This window comes from Athene cunicularia, assembly GCF_003259725.1.
Source record: "Athene cunicularia isolate RWA chromosome 4 unlocalized genomic scaffold, athCun1 chr4_part1, whole genome shotgun sequence".
NCBI lineage: Eukaryota > Metazoa > Chordata > Aves > Strigiformes > Strigidae > Athene > Athene cunicularia.
This window is the reverse complement of record NW_020799098.1, coordinates 25,233,741-25,254,513: the sequence shown is the minus strand read 5'-3', so window position 1 is coordinate 25,254,513 and position 20,773 is coordinate 25,233,741. Positions and strand designations below refer to the sequence as shown.

Here is a 20,773-nt window from a genome sequence, read left to right as displayed (position 1 = left end):
AGTTTTTGCTCAACTGACTAGATTTTTTACTTAATTCAGAAATACAGTAATGAATAAGAAATGGGGATTAAAAAAATTTTGAACCAGCACAATGGTCCTGCAGCATTTTCTTGCCTTGACAGAGCAGATTTGATCTTTGGCTATGAGCCATCAGGAAGCACTGAGACAGAAGTATTAAACTCAAAACAAGAGAGGGACTTCTGTCATCCTATGTGTTGGAGTCTGTGAATCCGGTAAAAAAGAAACTGTAGTGTCCAGGAAAATGAATAAGGGACTTCCAGAGCAGAAATTCAATATTGACCTGCTCTAGAAAAGTAATTTATTATAAAGTTGTTTTTACAGTATTTTAAAGCCCTCATGTTTGATTCCACAGTTTAGTTTATAATAATCTGCTTGAAATAGCAATTATTAGTGAATTTCTGAGATCTTTTATGACCTGAATAGCTGTATGATTATTTTTGTATTACATGCACATTTTCAGCAATTCCAGTAATACAACATGAACTGCAACAGAAAGCTGGAAATGTTGAAAAATCTTAGTATGTTTCTGATTCTGCATTTTAAATTTTTTGTAATTAAGAATTTTTGTGTGAAAATTGACAGTATTTCTCTGAGAAAATATACATGCATTGCAGACTATTTATGTCAGTTTAATGACGGTGCTTATTCATTAATTGCATAAGATCTCTTTATTCTTTTGTTACTCAGTTTAGCTTTGATCATCTCCAGTATTTTCATATTAAATCAATGCAAGTGTTCTTGATGTGTTAGCAGGCAAATATACTGGAACATACTTCTTTCTCAGAATAGAGTGGCTGTATTTTATGATACTTGATCTTCTAAAGCATAAAATAATATGTTTGATTTATTTTAAAACTATTAAAGAAAATGTAAGTGAAATTTCTAAGATTGTGTTGGCTGCATAAGAAACAGTTAATTATGTGACCTACATGTTGTGTCTCAGGCACAAGCATGCTCAGTGGTCTGTGATAAAAGGTCTTATTAAATACTGTAACAATTTCTGTATGTCTGTAAAAAGATATAACCTTTAAAAAAGAAAAACAAAGGGAAACAAAGGGAAGCTGCTCAAAACCAAGTCCTGTAGGCTCAGAAGTAGAGAAGAAATTAGTAGCACAGATTTAGGTTTAAAGATTTAGATCATCAAGGCAAACATATTCTAATGTAGATGTTCATAGTAGCTACCAACAGCTGCATGATCTGAAAAACAATGCCCGTGGTTTTATAATGTACATTAGTTTGTTGTTCTCAAACTGATGTTCTAATCCATTTTCTCTTTCTACCCATGCCCTTATGATCCATGCAGTTTCCAATAGTACTCTGCTATCAGTTGTATAGTTGATCTCTCGTCCACTGTCTTGTAGGGGATTGTATTTGCTTTGGTTTTCTTATTTTTATGGGGTTTTTTTAAAGTACATACTTAGCACTACATGAGGCAACAGCTAGAGTTGTGGCATTTGCTTATGTGCAGCCATTTGTCATGGTTCTGCATTCCTGTCAAAGCTCCTTCTGGAGTTCCTCTTGGAAAAGCTGCTGCAGAGCAAAACCCTACCCTGTGGTGAACGTTTTGCGATGCCAAAGAGAAGTGTGTTCCATGGTTCGTTCACTCCTTCAAACCTAAACCACCCCAGCTTTAGGTGATATTTAGATCAGAACTGCAATGTGAGGAGGTTTACAGCTTTTTACAGTTTGGATTACATCATTTATGAGTTTGATTCTTTGGCTACAGATCATTAACTCTGAAACATTAACTGGATTTGCAACCATGCAAACATGGTGTTCCCCAGAACTGTAAAACCGAGTGGTGATACCTGTGTTTTCATTTTTGTTCACCTGTCTTTTCATGGGGCAGTGTGTGATACAGTGGCCTTATTTCCCCTCTGTACTTTCTTTGCACAATGTCCTGTGTAGCCTAGCAGGAAATGTGAAGTCTTCAGTCAAGATGAGAATACATGGTTTATGTGATGTTTTTTCATTTACTTCTCTCAGACATGCAGTGTTTGTGGTAGTATCTTTGATCTTCCTGATCCCAAACAACAGTGATCCAAATACCGTATATAATTCCTAAATCTTTTTTGTCCTGCTGTACTTACCAACTTTCTTTGGTTTTCTTCAAACGTGTTTTTCATTGCTAGCTCTTGGAAAGAGTCTGGGAACAAGAAGACAGGAAAATCATGTTTCACTTATCGTTATTCAGCTATGGTTATTTAAATCATCCTTTTAGAATTTTTATTTTAAGATAAAGCAGAGGGTCTGATCGGGTGGAGAAAACTGATTTTATTTTGAGAAAAGATTCTATTTTGTAAGTTAATACTGATAATGAATAACATAATGCAAGGGTTATTTGTTTATTCTCTTAACAGAGAAATTAGGTATACTACTGTAAACCAAAAGCTGTCATCTGGATTACTTTGAAATTATGATGGGCCAATAATTATGATTTGCCAGTAACTATCTGTGACCCTCAAGCAGAGGTGCTTAACCAAATGGCATTACCAGGAATGTCTGTTTTACTGAGCTCATAGACTGTTAGTCAAGCTGCACTTTGTTTTTCATCTTGGCTTTTTTTGACTCTAGATGTTAGTTCCAGGAGAAAAGAGGGGCATTAGCAAAGCCTTCTCAGATCAAAAGAAGCACTTTATCTCTTAACTAGTGAGTATATTGGTGTGAGCCAGGGAACCATGATGCTGTATCAGCATGCTAGAGAACTAATCAACTCTGCTGTCATGGTTAACTCAGCTAGCCCTGGTTTAAGAATTAGGTCATACCTGATTGGAGACACTAAGTGGCTTGTTTCTGTTGGGGTTTTGTGCTCTATTGCTTTAAAGAGAACCTCTGAGTCAAATAATTAAGGGGCGAAAACCCACTAACAATAAAACGTGAAGTGGATCTTCTATAATGTGCAGAGAGAAAGGGGAATGCAGGCCTGTGTGCACACACTTCCACTGCTCTCCCACCCTATAGGGGTGTGTATATATACTTATACTGATGATGAATAAACTGTGGTATCTATAGCATATTACTCTGAGTCCTCATATTTTCTAGTGCTGAAATCTGCATGATCATGCCAGCACTTGTATTCATTTAACCAAGAAGTAGAGAGGTTTTGGTCTTTACGTGTATTTTGATCATAAGAATGTTTCTTGGACCTTGAATTCTTGAATGTTCTCAGGTACCTGCATTGCCTTGTGAGACAGATGTTGAGTCTTTCTGGATTTTATTGAGAGTTTTTTTCTTTGCATCAAGTCTTTGGGAAATCAGTTTGTTTTGATGAAGCTGTTCCAGAGCATGTTATTTGGGTTATGGTAAGGGCTTCTTATAAAACACACAAACAAAATCTTGCCAGGTTCCAGAAGCCAACAGGGCTTCTCATGTCTACCTGGCTTGGAAGCACTGAGAGTGGAAAGAGGTGGGGAAGGAAGCCAAACCCTTCATACAAAGGGGAATCCGTGAGATGGACAAGAGTGTCTCGTTCAGCTCACTCTACAGTCATGACAGTGGGGAGGAAATATAGTGGATCTCACCACTGGAGAATTTTAAGCATAGAATAAAAATGGCCAGGAAAAAAAAAAAAACAAAACAAAACAGTTCACTGTCTTTACTAATAGGATGTTTACCTGCTCTCAACTTAAATTGTTTGTCTTTCACCTGGTTTTTGCCTTACAATATACTTTGTTCAGTGCAAGGACTATATTTATCTTTGTGTTTGGAAAACAGCTAACAAATTGCAGAAGTGGTTGAGATATGAATAGTAATGAGTAAACAGTATGCTTATTGTATATATTTAGTTTTTCACCTCTCAAGATGATTTAGAAAATGTTTCCCTGCTAGTATTCTGTTATTCAATTTAATATTGAAATAATTGTAAAAAAAAACCCTTTCTTCTCGCACGGTAAAAATATGTATTTTAAAAGCTTGCAAAGATAAATATTTAATACCCCAATGGGCATTGCAGCACTTTCAGCAAAATTCATGAACATCTCCTGCCAAAACCAATTTTGCAATCTTGAGATTAGATAACCTTAATAATTGCTAAAAAATGGATATTTTAATATCTTGTGTAGCCTTGAAGTGAAGAGCACCCGTGAGTGGTGACCCCTCCTTTGTTTCCTCTTTCACCTTCTCCTTCATCTCCCTTTAAAATCTGAAAGACAGCACTTTTGTGGATTTCCAGCAGAGCTGGGTCAGGAAGCAACAGTGTAGCATAATTTGCATATTGGTTTCCTTGTTTGTAAAGAAAAAAAAAAATTCCACAAAAAAAATCAGGAGGCATGCAAGGCTTTAATTTTTTACCCACGCTTGTTGTCTAATGCCTTACATGAGATGCATTGTTAGTACAAGAGACAGGCTCTTAGGCTGGGTTTTCTGCTTGGTGAAGTAGTTTGGATAAGTGCATTGTGCAACCTGAAAGAAGGCTGAAGGAGAAGTTTTAAAGGGAAGGAGGGAAAAACTCATTAATCTTTTTTCCCCACTGGTAAATTTTGTTCCTCCCTTAGTTTGCCAAAGTTGACATATTACGCATATTTAAAATACCTTGGTGTTTTGGGGTCTTTTTCTGAGGGCAGTGGTTCCCAAATGGCACACCAGTGATGGTGTGTGAACTTGATCTAGTCACCCACTTCACAGCAGTTTTTAAAAGGTGGGAAATGAATACTCAGTGTCAGCTTTTGAACTCTAAATCTGCTTTATTTACTGCATCTCAAGAAGAAGGATTAATTGGTAACTCCAGTGTGGGCTTGCTCTTGCTGCTCCTGGGCTGAGTGCCCGTGTGGGCAGGGTCCCACTGGATACAGCGGGGCTCCCAGCAGTCACCAGTGCCAGCTTCCTTCGAGCAGCTCCCAGGATCATTGCCTGCCTCCCTGAGACCTGCAGGATGCTGCTGACAGCAAAGAAACCTCTGTGACATAAGGCAGCAGCGCTGGACATTGAGTGTTGGTCTTTGCAAGGTCAAAATTGCGCTCACTACCTAACAGGAAACTACATTGACTGAAATAATTGCAAGTCAGTTTGCCAGAACTGTGTAGCATTTCAGAACAGGATAACATTTCAGAAGAAACATACAGTACCCTGCTTGCTTCAGTGTTACGCAAGGACTGAGTACTTTGACATAATCAATGTCAGAGCTTGTTCCGTCTTGGCAAGGGGAGGCTTGGGGTGAAGGAGATGTTATATGATGGCAGATTTTCAGTTGATTATTGTAAATTGTCTCACTTCTACTTTTGGAATTTGTGCCTGCCAAATCCTGCACCTGCATAGGAGTCATTATGGCTATCAAGGAGGATTCAGGTATAAGAACTGAGTGCAACTTCATGTCAGTGCTGGTGCTCTATCTAATCGAGCAAAGAGTCACAGGGAAGCCAAGCTCAGAGAAAGGGCGGGACTTGATCTGGCAGCATTCAGTGGTGGTGTTGCCATATTAAACACCTAGAAGAGAGCGGGAATTTGGTATGGGATCATTCAGAAACGATTATTGCTGAACCTTTAGGGACCATCATAAATGCTTGGTGTGCCTATTAACAAGGTACACCAGTAAGTCCGTTGTGCATCCTTCTCTGGCAGTGCATTGCAGTTTGAGAATGAGATACCCATGAGTTCTCTGGAGGAAATCTTGGTCTATAGACAAAGTCCCGTTGACTTAGTGTGAGGTCTGTATTTCACCCTAAAGCTTGATAGCGAATGTGTGAGTTTTTTTCAGAATTAAAGCTTTTTATTCTCTACCCTAGTAAATGTAGTGTAGAGATGTTGCCATTCAATTTCTCCCATTTTGTTTTGTTTGCAAAAATCACCATATGTGCAAAGTAATGTCGCCTTGGCTTGTTCTGCCAACTGAGTGCTGTGGTTGGCTAAACATCCTTCTGCTAAAAAACTGTGTAATTAGATTGTTTTATTTTAAAGGTCATTTTCAACTTCTAGAAAAAGCCTGCTTTCCTCTTATGATAGCTTATCTTTTTGTTAGTGCTTTGAATTTGTTATTGTTTGCTATATTAGTTAAACTTACTGTAGAAATGATTGCTGTAATCCACCAAAGAATGAATTTGACAGATGGACCACTTGGTAGATAAGAAATTGGCTGGATGGTCACAATCAAAATGTTGTAGTCAACAGCTCGACGTCCAAGTGGAGAGCAGCGACAAGTGGCGTTCCTCAGGGGTCAGTATCAGGACTGGCACTGTTCAGCATCTTTGCTGGCAACATGGACAGTGGGATTGAGTGCACCCTCAGCAAGTTTGCCGATGACACCAAGCTGTGTGGTGCAGTCGACACACTGGAGGGAAGGGATGTCATCCAGAGGAACCTGGACAGCCTTGAGAGGTGGGCCTGTGCGAACCTCATGAAGTTCCACAAGGCCAAGTGCGAGGTCCTGCATATGGGTCAGGGCAATCCCAGGCACAAATACAGGCTGAGCGATTAATGGATTGAGAACAGCCCTGCAGAGAAGGACTTGGGGGTATTGGTGGATGGAAGACTGACTGAGAGCCAGCAATATGCACTCACAGCCCAGAAAGCCAACCATATCCTGGGCTGCATCAAGAGGAGTGTGACCAACAGGTCATGGAAGGTGATTCTCCCACTCTACTCCACCGTCGCGAGAGCCCACCTGCAGCACTGTGTCCAGCTCTGGGACCCCCAGAATAAGAAGGACATCCACCTGTTGGAGCAAGCCCAGAGGAGGGCCACAAAGATGATCAGGGGTCTGGAGCACCTCCCTTATGAGGACAGGCTGAGAGAGTTGGGGTTGTTCAGCCTGGAGAAGAGAAGGCTCCAGGGAGACATTATAGTGACCTTCCAGTACCTAAAGGGGGCTACAGGAAAGATGGGGAGGGACTCTTGATCAGGGAGTGTAGTGATAGGACGAGAGGTAATGGCTTTAAACTGAAGAGGGTAGACTTGGATTAGATATAAGGAAGAAATTATTTACAGCTGGGGTGGTGAGACACTGGCACAGGTTGCCCAGAGAAGCTGTGGCTGCCCCCTCCCTGGCAGTGTTCAAGGCCAGGTTGGACGGGGCTCTGAGCAACCTGGTCTAGTGGAATGTGTCCCTGCCCATGGCAGAGGGGGTGGAACTAGATGGTCTTTAATGTCCCTTCCAACCCAAACCACTCTATGATTCTGTGATTTCTGATTAAGAGCCAGGCAGTGAGATAAAAACCATGAGTGTGAATCTCACAACAGACATAATCCAATAGTATCTTCTTTTTTTTAAGTTAGAACTCTAGATAGTAGCTAAGATTTCAGTTCTACTGTATCTATAGTTAGGCTTTTTCCTTTGTTTTTCTGTGTTTGTGTGTGTCCTACTGTTTGTACCACTCCCTTGTTTCCTCCTTTATATTAACAAAAGCTTTTTATTATAAAGCATTAGTTACCTCCACAGATACCTTTCCCAGAAAGTCATGTATTCTTTTTTGTTCCTTTGAATATTTTTACTTTGCCATTCTCAAATTATATTTAAATTTACATATCTTTGAGCATAAGCTCATCTACAAGACCTCGATTTTATTCCCCTTCTAGCCAGGAATCTTTAACCCTAACTGAGTAATTTCTGTTTCATGGCAAGATTTCCATAGCTGAATACAGCAGCATGTTTTGTGCTCTGATACATGTTCAGGTATTTTCTGGTTTCTTTTTAGTGCTTTGCTGTGCGATCTCTGGGCTGGGTAGAAATGGCAGAAGAAGATCTTGCTCCTGGAAAAAGCAGTGTTGCTGTGAACAATTGCATCAGACAACTCTCTTACTGTAAAAACGACATCAGAGACACTGTTGGCATTTGGGGAGAGGTAAGAATGGGGTGAACTTCTCCTCCTCTTGGAACATACCTCTCATGTCGTAAAACATCTTGAAAGAACAACTCCGTAGGCAAATATGTCCACTTTGTGTTTGGGATTTCCCTATCCCAGCTGACACTGCCAAAAAATATAAAAGGGTTCAAGGAAAGTGTTGATGGTTTTGTTCCAAACTTTTCAAGACAGCAGGTGCCACAAAGACCTTATCTTCATGTTTATACCTGTGGTAGTACACACCTGTGCAACAGTGTTGGGACAGACTGTTGAAATCAGTGGAAGTTTGTCTCCTGACCAGAGGTTTGAGAGTGGTGCTTTGAAACAGCATTTTCACACGTATCCCACTGACAAAAAGGCTTCAAGGAAATCCAGACTGGTGTGATCCATGCTTCTAAAATGTATGAGAAGATTGAGGCTGATGGACAGATGGCTTATTTTAAGATGATTATTTTATCAGTGTTTCAGAAGGAAATTAATTTTATGTCATCAGTTTGTCTGTTGGTTCCACTCCAATAACTCTTGAATCTGTTCACCAGTATCATCCAATTTTGAAGGATGCCAAATTCCCACACAGTGAGGGAAAAACAGAGAGCCCAGCTCTCTTTCTTGGTTTGGTGGTAGATTCACCTTCACCAGCTGAACTGTGAAAGCTCTATGCTTCTTTCTGAATTGGCAGCAAAGACAGGGTAACACTGTGGGAGCACAGGGAGAAACAGGAAGAAAGCTAGAGATATTGTGGTGTGGAAAAGAGGTGCTCTGGGGACAGCTGAAGGGGTGGAAGGTGTGGAGGGTTCAGTAAGTGAAACAAGAAGAAAGGAAAAGCTGGGTTATAGTGGTGGGACATAGAGGACAAAGGAGACAAACCCATCGAAAAACATCTTTGTTATTTGATTGATCATGGAGCAACTTAAACTTCAGCCAGATCTTATTCACCACCTCTCTCCTGACTTGTTTTCAGAATGGTTACACTAATGTGGATTTACTACACAAGATCTGAATGCAAAACTGACACGAGTGAATGTTGTTACCTTCATTGATGCTTTTGTGATCTAAGAGAAGCAGCACTACTGAACAGAAGAGGAATTAAAAGAAAGACTTGTCTGTTTCAGTAAAAATTTTAGGAAGAATATCCTTCAGTCTCACAGGTTATTGTTAGAGTCTAAAGCTTGTGTCCAGTGTCCTGGCTATGACCACAGCAATGCACAGACACTTCAGAGGAGCAACTGGGAGAAAAGTGCCTGTTTAAAAATGAATGTGCTATTTCAAGGGACACAGTTACAATGCCCTATCTATTTGAAGTAATTTCAGAAGGGCTTTTTTAATGTAAGAAATTTATATTGCATATATAAATGAACAAGGTAACATTGGTCTTCCTTCTCTTTATTTCTGGGAGCAGTTTTATTTAGTTAATGTAGCTAGACAAATAGTTAGAGATGTGTCAGTCATGGACTTTGGACTTACTGCTGACCCCAGGAGGGAAAAACCCCTATTCTCATTACATGTGTGCAGTCCCATCTTTTTTTCACATGACAGAACTTTGATCAACTTGAATTATATTGTTTACTTTGAAATCATGTGCTTTATTTTGGTTTAAGAATGAATATTAAAATTTTTCCATATTTCTGTGTCAATCCCATTGTTCTTTCTTGGAAACCCTTAAAGATTTTCAAGCCAAACCGATGAAAAGTTTTGGTCCTCTTGAATGGAAGTTTTAATTAAGAATGCTATTCATAAGAAACCAGAAAAAATCAACCTGTCAAAACAATAGAGACACTGTACTTGAATAGGTGGCTCCTGAAGTAAATTGTCTTCTTGATTTTAAAAGAAATCATTACAACCACATTTTTCTGCTGGCAATGTAATGTTTCAAGAGTGATTGGAAAAGGCAAGTTTTAGAGAGGCATCTGAAAAAAGTGTGCTCATCACTGACATATCAGATGGAGCACACGCAGCATAAATCTATTATGAAGGTAGAACTGATGACTACAGATAGGGATTTTAAGATTGCCTAAAGATTTATTTTATCTAGAATGTAATGAAAGTGAAATTGGGACTAGGACCATTCCCACGTTTTAATGATTTTAAAAAAAACCCAAAACATAAAGCCCACACACACTCTGAGTAAAATCCTGACCCTGCAGAAGCTTTGTCACTGGCTTTAATGTGGGATTTCATGCCCTCCACTTCCCTCCAAAAGAAATTCCCTGTAAATTTCTAATTTCCATGGTTCTGTAAAATCTAAGAAAAACGTGACTCCTCTGCGTTACTGCTTTGCTGTGCATTATATTTCTGTGCATTACAAAATAACTTACATGAAAAAGCTACATTGTTGCCATTGACCTCTATAGCACAGTATAGAACACTTCCCTGAAAGGCTGCTGGGACTGGGTCTGTCTTTCCCTGCATGGCTCTTTCTGTGAGAGATTTCTTCATCTTGGACCATCAGGTCTCTGACACTCTTCAGCAGTCTGAGACACCGAGGCTCAAGCTCTTAGTCTGTCTAAATAATTTCTCACCCTATGCAGTGTTTTCATCTCTAAAATAGCTTTTGTATAATAAGGCAACAAAACTTAGCAAAATATATTACTTCTGGCTGTGGCCAAGCTATCCCTTGAGCATTGCAAGGATAATTTTCTGTGACTTATGTTGCTTATCTGCCCATTCTCCAATCTTTTCCAGCTAATTTGGATTCAATTTTATTACCCTAATCCCAGTGTATTTTGCATGATGAACAGATTTTACCTTCTTGCAATAATTTCCTTCTGGAACAAATATATAAGGAGAAAATGAGTCCAAAAAGCAATCTTTGTGGCACTTGGTAACATTCTTCACACAATCTGTTTACTACTTATGACCTTCAAGCAAATTTCTCAACCTTTTTCTTTGTGATGACTCTGTTTTCTGTTTGGTTTACTTCATCATCCTGGTCTGCCTGGTGTCATCCTGGCTTCTGTGTTTTATTTCCCATGTTTCTTTTTCTGTATGCCACAGGCAGCTTAATGCTGCTAATGCACCCCATGGTTATCACAGCTACATCTGCTTCTGCTGCTCCAGGAGCAGCCTGTCTATCCAGCCTTGCATCTCAGTCACAGCTGTACTTTTTCCATCAGGCAAGATGTTCTTGTGTTGGCATTGTATATACCAGCCTTTGTCCTCTTCCTTTCCCACACACCTCTTGGTATTTGCACTGCCAGCTCTGTTACAGCTCTCATTAGAATCTGTTAGGAGATTCAGGGGGCAGAGGTGGTACCTGCCCCTTCCAGCCTAGCCTAGAAACCCTGGAAGCAGGCCCTCCCAGGGTGACATGAATGTCTGTCTTATGCAGACACAAAATTAGACATCATTAAGATGTGAGCCACTGTAACCAAGTGGAAAGAGGGTTTCTGTGTCACTGAGGTGAAGAAAAAGGTCATTTTTGAAACACTGTCAGTAGGAAGTCAGACCTTTTCTAATCTTTCTGTCCATTTATAGGTTCTGGCTAAATAGAGAGGAAAAAAATTACATTTAGCTGATAGTCCTCACTTTCTTTTTATTATTATCAGCAGGAGCTTGTCTTACTTCTTGGCAACAGATCCATGACCATTTTTGTGGGATCCCGTGGTCTGCAGAGTAGATGTACTGCCTCTGAAAAGAGAGCTAATAGCTCTAACAGAACAGGCAGCAGACCTTTTGCAAATGCTAACCATAGGAGGAAGATTAGCATTTGCGAATTAGCATCAAAAGGAAAATTGCCTCTAAATTTGTTTCCTCTAAGGGGAAAAGCATTCTTCTTGTTCTTACATGCCAGAAGAACTAGGGAGAAACCCTGGCTCCATGACTCTGTAGTCACTGGCAGAATTCACATTCATGTCTTAATGCTAGGTTTTCCACTTTAATTAATCTTTCTTCAAAGAGTATCCTATAAATCCTTTGACATGTACAAATTTCTGTCTGTTCCCATGACCCATTGCTTAAAGTTTATGGAAACAAAGCACATGTTTGAAGGAAGAAACTCTGCCTTAAGAGTACAGGTTTTAATGTGAGCCGTTACTGTTAAGACAGTTCTTGACTTCTAATATATTGAAGAATTTACTTGAGAATGGATAAACACATAATTTGTTGAATAACTCAGTAGCGTGGGGTTGAAGGAGTCAAACAGTTGCATTTAGAAGGTATCAAAGCTTTTTGTGATTGGGATTGTCTAAAAATATAGAAGTATCAAGACACTATGTTAGATTTTTTTTCACACCAGAAGTAAATGAACTTATTTTCAGTTGCTCCTGGAACAAACTTAAACTCTGAGTAAATTAAGAGGACACAAGTCTAAACAGCATAGGCATAACATCTTGATCCCAGTCAGTTTGAGAGGGGGATGTACTGTGTAACTAACTGTACTTTTTCTGGAGTTGCAGGGCAAAGACATGTACCTTATACTGGAAAATGACATGCTGAACCTGATTGACCCCATGGACCGCACAGTTCTTCATTCACAGCCCATTGTGAGCATCAGAGTCTGGGGTGTGGGTCGTGACAATGGCCGGTGAGTTTTCGCTCTCCTTATCTCTCTTGACTTGGTGATAGTTTTGTCTGCTGATACAGAATACGCATACGCCAGGAGTAAGTTAGGTATCAAACCTATTCGTTTAATTGAGCAGTTGTGTCCCAGGGGCTATGAGAGGATGGATAAATTCTTTTTCTTTTTGGTGCTACTTTTTAAAATCACTGCTTTTCATAGTTCATCACTTATATGCTGTTTTGCTAAACCTATATTGAGCAAACCTTTCAGATTAATTCAGCCAGGTGCATAAAACTGCACACACAACATTAGTTTCAGATGTATAAAATACTTTTTATATAGAACTGTATTTTCAGATATGTCCCATAGTATGTTTGTCCTGGCTATGTGAAATCATGTCTTCCTGTGGCAGGTAACACTGACCATATGCATGTGTTTCCACTTTCCTGAGATATTTGATTTGATGGAGAAAAAAGTTGGACTGAGGTAAGAGTAATGGTAATGGTTTAAGCCATTACTCTTACTTAAAGATTTTGATGCAAGAAAATTCCTAAGGGTGTTGCAGAAAACTAAGGTTTGTCCCTGAAACCTGAGTGCATGTGAGATGAGGTTCTTCCTTGCTGTAGAGAGCAGCCACAAGTTATGCTAAAGGGCTTCCTGCCCTGAAGCCAGTCTTTCCTTAGCTTCTGTTCCTGGCTGGTCTTCTTTTAGTAGCATCCTTCATTGTCTTGAACATTGCTGTGGGAACAGGGTTGTGAAGGTGACTTCTTATAAGGAGGGACAGCAAGCTGTCTTCCTCTCCCATTGAGCAGTTTGGTGTATCAAAAACATTGTCATTCACTTTGAGTAATTCCAGGATCTTCAGACAGTACCCATCCTGACACATGGGTAGTAAGGATTGGATAATGCTAATGAGCTGCTGCTTTTTTGTTCATGTTTGATTATTGAAATATTTGCAATAGTAGGGGTTATTTTTTTTGTCACTGACTTTTGATGGGAAATGTCATTTTGGACCTGAAAAATCTTTCCCAGTAAAACATCTTCTGAAACTTCTTTATTCCTTCCCCAAAGTTTCTGATTTTCTCTGGCTAAATTTCCAGAAGGCAAGGTGATAAGTGTTTCTGTGACCCAATTCCATTTTTCTAAATTTTTTATTGGTGGTTTGGGGTTTTTTTACTGTTTTTCACTTCCATTGGTGCAGATTTTTGAGAGATCTAAAAGGGAAAAATCCAGTTTGAAAGGGAGGGAAATAAAAAGGTTTTAACTTCTTATGAATAAACCATTACAGTATTTCGTTTGCCTCAGAAAATGAATGCATCGCACTATTCCCTACAAGTCAGATTTTGTAGTAGCTTGCTTTGGTCAGGAAGTAAATAGAGCAGCTTAAGGAGCACCTGAATGTGATACAGAGTAAAGGAAGCCAGTTTTGCTTTTCATTAATTTTTTGGAAGCATTTACCATTGTTTTTTCAAATACTTATATTTCTTTAGAAAATAAAATCATTCCATTATGTTGTTTATAAAACAAGATAATGAGTCATATTTCTTTAGGCTGGGTACCTGCTTCTCCTAAAGACAGAACTGATCACAGAAACATCAGTGTTGAAAAGGGACATTTAAGAGATATGTCCCTTTTGCAATCATGTGGCACCAAGAATGTTGGAAGCTTTTGGTGAAATGTATCTGGGGATGAGTGGCAATATCAAACTCTCCTAGATGAATATAAGCCCCATCAGTGTGACAGGAGTTGGTGGGAAAGGTTGTGTGTGTGCAGGTCATTCTGTCTACTCTGACCTAGAGACCTGTGTTTGTATTCCACAACATTTACCAAAAGCTATGTGTAAGACACAGGAAATAGCATCTCTGATCCCACTCCTGCCCATTTTCATGCCGTATGCAGGGACCAAAGATGAATTCCAGTTCTGTTGAGACTTCTGCAGAAACTCCTGTCTCTATTAAGAAAAAAATTTTAGTTATGGAGTATGTGGGAGAAATATAGGTCCAAATTAAAAACAAACAAACAAACAAACAAAAAAACCCAACAATAAAACTCCAAACAATCTCAGTGTGCTCCCTCTTGGTCAGAAAAGGTAGAAGCTTCCTCTACTATTTTCCTGCAAATAGATTTTATTTGTGACATTGACAATACAGAGAAACTGGCAGAGCAAATAAACTAATCTTTTCTTGTGTTTCTACCATCAGAAGAGGGAGTTGACCTTTCCGTGTTGAAAGTGAGCATTTCTTGTTTCTAGAGAACATGGCTTTGATTGGTTGCTGTAAATAACAGCAAGAAATAGTTTACTGAAGGTTTAATATATAAACACACAATCAAAACCAGCTTTAATATTTCATTTGCTCTTAGCCACTTTTATTGGAATCTTTTTTTTCATTATAGGGAGTTTGATTTTAGAGCTTTCCTATCTTAGCCCTTCATAAGAATTTTGATAGATGTTTCTGCAGAAGTTTTGTGTCCAGTATGACTTTGAGGACTGCAGCTCACTCTTTTTGAAATTTTATTTGTTTAATGTTTTGTTGACCCTTATAAAAAAATAAGATTGTAGGAAAAGCAGTGTAGCCATTATTTATAAGTGAACTGAGACTGCATGAGATGGTAGATATCAGAAGATCCAAAAGACAAGCAGAAAGAAGAAACTTATAACTGAGTTATCTGATACACACTGTGTTTTGGGTGTACAGAGGTTCAATATAGGAAACATGCTTTGAAGGGTAACATAAATGATGTAGCATTTGCTGAAGAAGCACTATCACAAGAAAAAAAAGCATTGGTGACTGGAGAACCCAAGCTGAGGAAACCGTATTGTTGAGATAGAAATTGCACTTTTCATGTATACATTAGCAGGACAGGACAGTCCTTGAGCTCATCCTGGTAAAATTACCTGTTGGTTCTGAGGTAAGAAACACTAAAGCCATTTGCTGATTGAAAGAGCAGCTTTCCCTGATTATGAGTTTGCCATTCACAGAGAAAAGTTAGGGTATGTCATTGCTGCTTTGGTGGATTAATTGTCCAGGAAATTGATGAAATCCCAGGTTTTGGGATTAAGCTCTTCTAGAAGTTGTTGCACATGAGTTTTGTTAATTATCCACATCTTCTGGGAGCCTGTATAATAAAATATATTGGATTTGTTGTGAAAGGCAGTGTTTCAATTTTAAAATATTGTAGAAATTTATATTTTCCTCTATTTTGAGCTATTTGAACACCATTACTATCTGCAAGCCCTCCTTTTTAACTCTGTTTTGTTTGTAGTAATTTATTTGGGTAGATTATGCTTTGGAAGATGAAGAGGTTTTCTAATGACATCTGACCAGATGATTTTCTAAGCTGTACCATAATGAAAGATTGATGAAATACAGAGATCTGCTGATGAAGGTTTAATCTGAGGATGTGTCTGCTAACTCACCTCAGGCAGAAACATCTTCCGGGAGGCTGTAATCACTGACTCCATACATTACACTATTATTTTGACATCAAGAGTTTCTTTTTTTAACAGTTCTGTAATAATCAAAGGCTTCATCATTCTATTCACTTAGGCTGTGTGGTGATTTTGTGTTTTGAAAGCTAACATAGCTTGTTTTCAATTAGTCAGTAAAATATGTTTGTCTTAAAGTCTGGAGCACCTTCATGCAATTGTGAACGAAAGCAAGTTCCCACAAATGGGTGTTTATGCATGTATGTATGGGTATGCATATGTGTAGACTCAGAGATCCTATGTTTTTTATATATATATGGGCATTAAAGGAAAATAAATATACTGTATCTGTTCCAGCCTTTTGGCAGACTTCATTTCTTAGATGATATTGTGTGACTTTTAGAAGTCACTGTATTCTTACACAGTCTTTGTCTCCAGACATACTGAAAACAGAGCCATGATGATTCATTTAGTATTATTTGTAAATAAAAGAAATCCCTGCACTTGCTTAAGTAGCTTGATTTCAAGATCAGTAAGGTCACTGTCACATCGAGGATTTGTGGTATCACAGGTGTATCTGAATAATTGTCGGTGCTGTGTTTGCTTCTTAACAAGCCACCGATGACATGGGTTTTTTTCTGGGCTTTAAAAGCATGTTGGAAAATATTAGTCTGCTGAAGCTATAAAAGGCTTGTTCTTTTCACTTGAGAGCTGCAGGAGTGTACATTAATCATTCCTTAGGTTGGATTTTGTCTTCCGTTCTGGGCTGCTGGTGCATGCCCTTTGCTTTCCGAGCAGCTCGCTAACAAGGAAAAGAGAAAAGGTAATGGCCCATCAATTTTGTAAAAGAGTTTCAGTTAGCATGTTTCCCTGAATCCTCCTTTATCTTCATTGCTCTTCCACCAATCCAAAGCCTGCCTCAACTTTTAAAACCTCTACAGGACATTAATAGCCTGAAAGATCATTATTTCTTCTCTCCTGGTGTCTCCCTACAACAGCAGTATATTCCAGCTGAAAAATTCAGTGGTTAGCTGGTCAGGAGGGCTGTGAATGGGTTCAGGAGTGAGCTTTGATGGGACTGAATATGGAACTGGTTACTGCATGGTGTGGACACCTGACAGGTTGGACAAAACACATAGCGCATGTCTTCATGCATCCACTAGCTTTGTCACCACACAGTGCAGGTTTGTTTTCTCTGGATAGTTTGGGTGTTTCCCTGGCAGGCTGAGGAGGGAGCGCAGTTGCTCTTGATTCTTAAGTGATGGAGAGGCAGATTCTCTGGTATTAGGGTTTTCTGACTGTAGACTCTGACTAGACAGTGTGAAGGCATTGTGCTTCCTCCTCTGCCCTAATAATGCCCATTTTGTCAGGTGATGGTGGTGGGGATCTCTGCATCTGTGTAGGTGTCCATTGCCCTGCTTTCTTTGAACTGCCCCTGTTTTTCTGCTGCCTAGCCATCAGGGAATAAAATGAGGCTGGGAATCAAAAAGGGGAGAAGGGGGTGGAGAGGACAACTGGATTGAAGAAAGTAGGACAATGTACACGCCAAAGATGAAGCTCAAGCTGTCTCAAAAAGGGAGAGCAGACAACTAAACGGGTAGATGCCCCATGTCAGATGGACATATTCCTGTAAGGCTGGAAGAGAAGAAAATCCTAACAACAAATCAGAAGTTACCTGAGCTCTGTTATCTCAGGAGCTGTTAGGGAAAGAGCTGAGAAAACTGTAGGGGTGATGTGAGTGATAAAATGGGATAAATTTGTGTAAAATGAGGAGGAAATGGTATAAAGTGATGGCTCAGATTCCTCAGAATATGGGGAATTAAAAATATTATACTATCTTGCTGTTTCAACAGCTAAATTAAAGTGGCCTTGTTTCAGAGTTGTTTAACACCTGCACTATCCACTGACTCCAGTAGGATCTATGTGTCTTTGAAAAATCAAATTTCTAGATACAGATTTAGGAACCTTTTTCTAGACATCCAGAATTGGAAATTTTCACTTGAGCCACAAGACTATACAGCAAGTTAAATGTTTCCTTTTTAGTTTTGTGTGCTTGTCAATCTAAGAAGGGTAGGGATATGTCTGAGTGAGAACTGATTTGTTAGAGGCCAGAAGAGGGATGAGTGTGGAAGCTGTGCTGCAGGTTGAGTGCCTGTCTCGTGGCGTTATGATCTATATTTCCTAGCTGACGCTGTTGTACTTACAGATATTACCTGACTTGAGCTCCAGTGCATGTCTATCATATGGACATGAGATTTGAGGAGGGATACCTGGCCTAAAAGCTACGAGAAGTACAGACAATAAGTACAAGTTTAGTGTATTTGGGATATCCTGTTGTAGCTGTAATTGACCATTTCCCCTGTCAGAAAATATTTCGTGTACAAGCAACACAACATCAGGCCTCATTGATGCAATGTGACTTACAGCTGCATTGTTCAGGGAGGTGTTATAGTCCTTCTGGATTGTCTTCCTTTTGAAGTAATGATTGAATGTGCTCTGAGTTTGAGTCTTTCTCAGATTATGTGAGAGAAGCTTATCAAGCTGTACAAGATAATGAATATTAAACTTTTTCTTCTGCATTAAAGAGAAGCGGTCAAGAAAAGCAGAAAATAAATTAAAACTGAGGTGGTGTTTGCACCTGCTCTTCTGACAAGATAACACTCTTCAAAGAATGTGTAATTACAGCTGAACTCTTCAAACTCTGAGATACCATTAATCAATATTGGCTATTCCCCTTGGTCCTCATAACCTTGGAATAAGGACAAAACATATAGTGAAGAATCACATAAATAGGGTAGAGGTGAGGGATTATACTGGAGGAAAAGGATTCTGCTGGCTCATCTGACCATATTCTTAGCTCTCTTTTTTAGACTAATCTTTTGCTTTCTAATTTTCCTTAAGCCAACTGTATCTGAATTTCCTTTTCTGTATGTTTTAGTAACATTTTCCATTCACTCTAAGAAATAGTTTAAGTGGTTATTTATACAAAACTTCCCATTTATATCCACAAGGCCTCACATTACTGTTTGCAAGTGCAGCGTGTTCTAGGAGGGTGTAAGGAAATAATACAGCTGTGAAAGGGAAAATCCAGTTAAGCTTACAGAATTAATGTGTTTTCAAGCAAATATAGTTAAGTGGATGCAAAAAGCTGTATGTGTGCATTCTTACTTTGCTTAAACTGGTTTATTTTAATTTTGGGATTTAACATGAAAGACATGGTAGATTGAAGATGAATTGAAAGAAGCCCATATTAAGTTGAAATAAGCACCTGTAGTTGCACCAGTGAATGGTTTTGTATCAATAGTGGCTTCAACTGTGTTAGGGCAACATCCCTCTATCCTTTTGGCCTAAAGCCACTAATGAGATGAAAAATGATTACATGTGACAGGAATTTTTCTGTGTTACAGTTGAGGTTTGAGAGCAGCTCAGGTGCTTACTAACAGTGGATTCACCCTTTGATAGCAGCTGAGAAAAAAGGATATACTTAGGGAGAATTTTGCCTGTGGAGCTGTGGATACTTGGTAACCTCTGAAAAGCTTAAATGCAGAAACAGCAGCTGAGAACCACAGTAGCAGTAAATTAGCACAAGTGCAGAGAAGTCTCACGAAGCAAGGGAATTCAGACAAACACAGAAAAGGAGAATGGCAAGGATTTCTGTGGGAGAGGGGGACAGGAACAGAGAAGCCCATGAAGGAGAGCTCAGGGTTGTGCTGAGGCATTTGCTTGTAAAGAGGTGGGAAAAAAGCAGGAGGCTTCCCTTCTTACTAGGAAAAACAACCAGACAACCATAGTGTGTCACTTGCTCTGCTAGTGGTTTGAGCATGGCAATGAATGCTTAGTCACCTTAAACAGAACCCTTTACTATTCCATATTTGTTTTCAGACAATACTGGAAAATACTGCATATAATTTGGGAATTGTATCTAGTGTTACTTCTGAAAGTGTTCAGTTGTAAAGCTTTCAGGTAAGACAAATGGTATGTCTAAACCGGGACTACAAATAACCACTGCAATGTAGTCAGGCCGTCTCAATTAATAAAAAGATGGCATGCTGACTGAGTCCCTGGTTTAAAGTATTTCTACAAATTTGTGCTAGAAAATCTCTGTGTATTCCCTGTGATTCTAGCTATTAAACTCAAATGCGTTGGGATACAACCAGGGTAATTGGTGAATTTAAATGGCTATCACACAGGTCCCTCGAGAATAACCTAAGCTGCCTGTGAAAGTGTCTGCAGCTCAGGAGAGCCACTGCCTGCCAGACTGGGGTGGAAATCTGATGCTTTCTTCTATTATTCTTTTCACTGTATGTTAATCAAGCAGATGCTATGCCCAGGCCAGATTCCTGTATTTAACTGTTGCCTTAACTCAGTGGCAAAACAGTGATGCAGGTGATGCAAAAATCAGCTGCTCTCTGTCTGCCTCTGTAGCTGTGAACAGAAAACATCTCCCTCCCAGGATCTTCACAGCCCTCCTTGTTTTCAACACCCAATTAGAAGCTTTGGTGTTAAGTGACAGTGAAAGGTGGTTTAAACTTACCCTATTTACTTTGCCAGGTCATGCACTTGGTCGAATACACAATCTGTTGCTTCCTCTCAGCAGAGGCTATGCAACAATAAATAGCATCCTCCTTCCCAAACCAGTTGGAGTCGACGGAAGGTGCCTGCCTTTCTTTCACCCCCTTCATCTTCAGTGGAACTGAAGTTAGACTTAGTATACTTCTCTCAGAGAATATGACAACAGTAGGGCCTGTGTATAGAGGGAGCCATCTATAGAATAAATTTTCATAAGAGAATTAGGCTTTGACGGCCTTATGAAGACTATCAACTAATTATCAATTTAGTAACACTAACCAAAACTTTGCTGTATTTCCTTTGCTCTCATCTCAAGGCCTTGTCTAGTCTAAAGTCTGTAGCAGATGAGAGAAAATCAAATTAGTCCACTAGTGATTTCACTTTGCTAGTCTAAAGTATATTGAAGCTATTCAGTTACTAATAAGGTGGGCATATAAAAAACTTTCTGAGGAGAAAAGCCATAGAGAGCATAGAACACTGAATAAA

At 39.3% G+C, this 20,773-nt stretch overlaps 1 protein-coding gene across 13 annotated transcripts in view; it reads left to right on the top strand.

The window, feature by feature from the left end:
* APBB2 (amyloid beta precursor protein binding family B member 2) overlaps positions 1-20,773 on the top strand; it is a 131,116-nt gene that overhangs the window by 75,274 nt on the left and 35,069 nt on the right. For all 13 annotated transcript variants that reach the window (XM_026846534.1, XM_026846542.1, XM_026846535.1 and 10 more), the window contains 2 exons: positions 7,647-7,793; positions 12,188-12,315. In XM_026846534.1, coding sequence (XP_026702335.1) covers positions 7,647-7,793; positions 12,188-12,315 — 275 coding nt within the window. The remainder of the gene's footprint in view (positions 1-7,646; positions 7,794-12,187; positions 12,316-20,773) is intronic.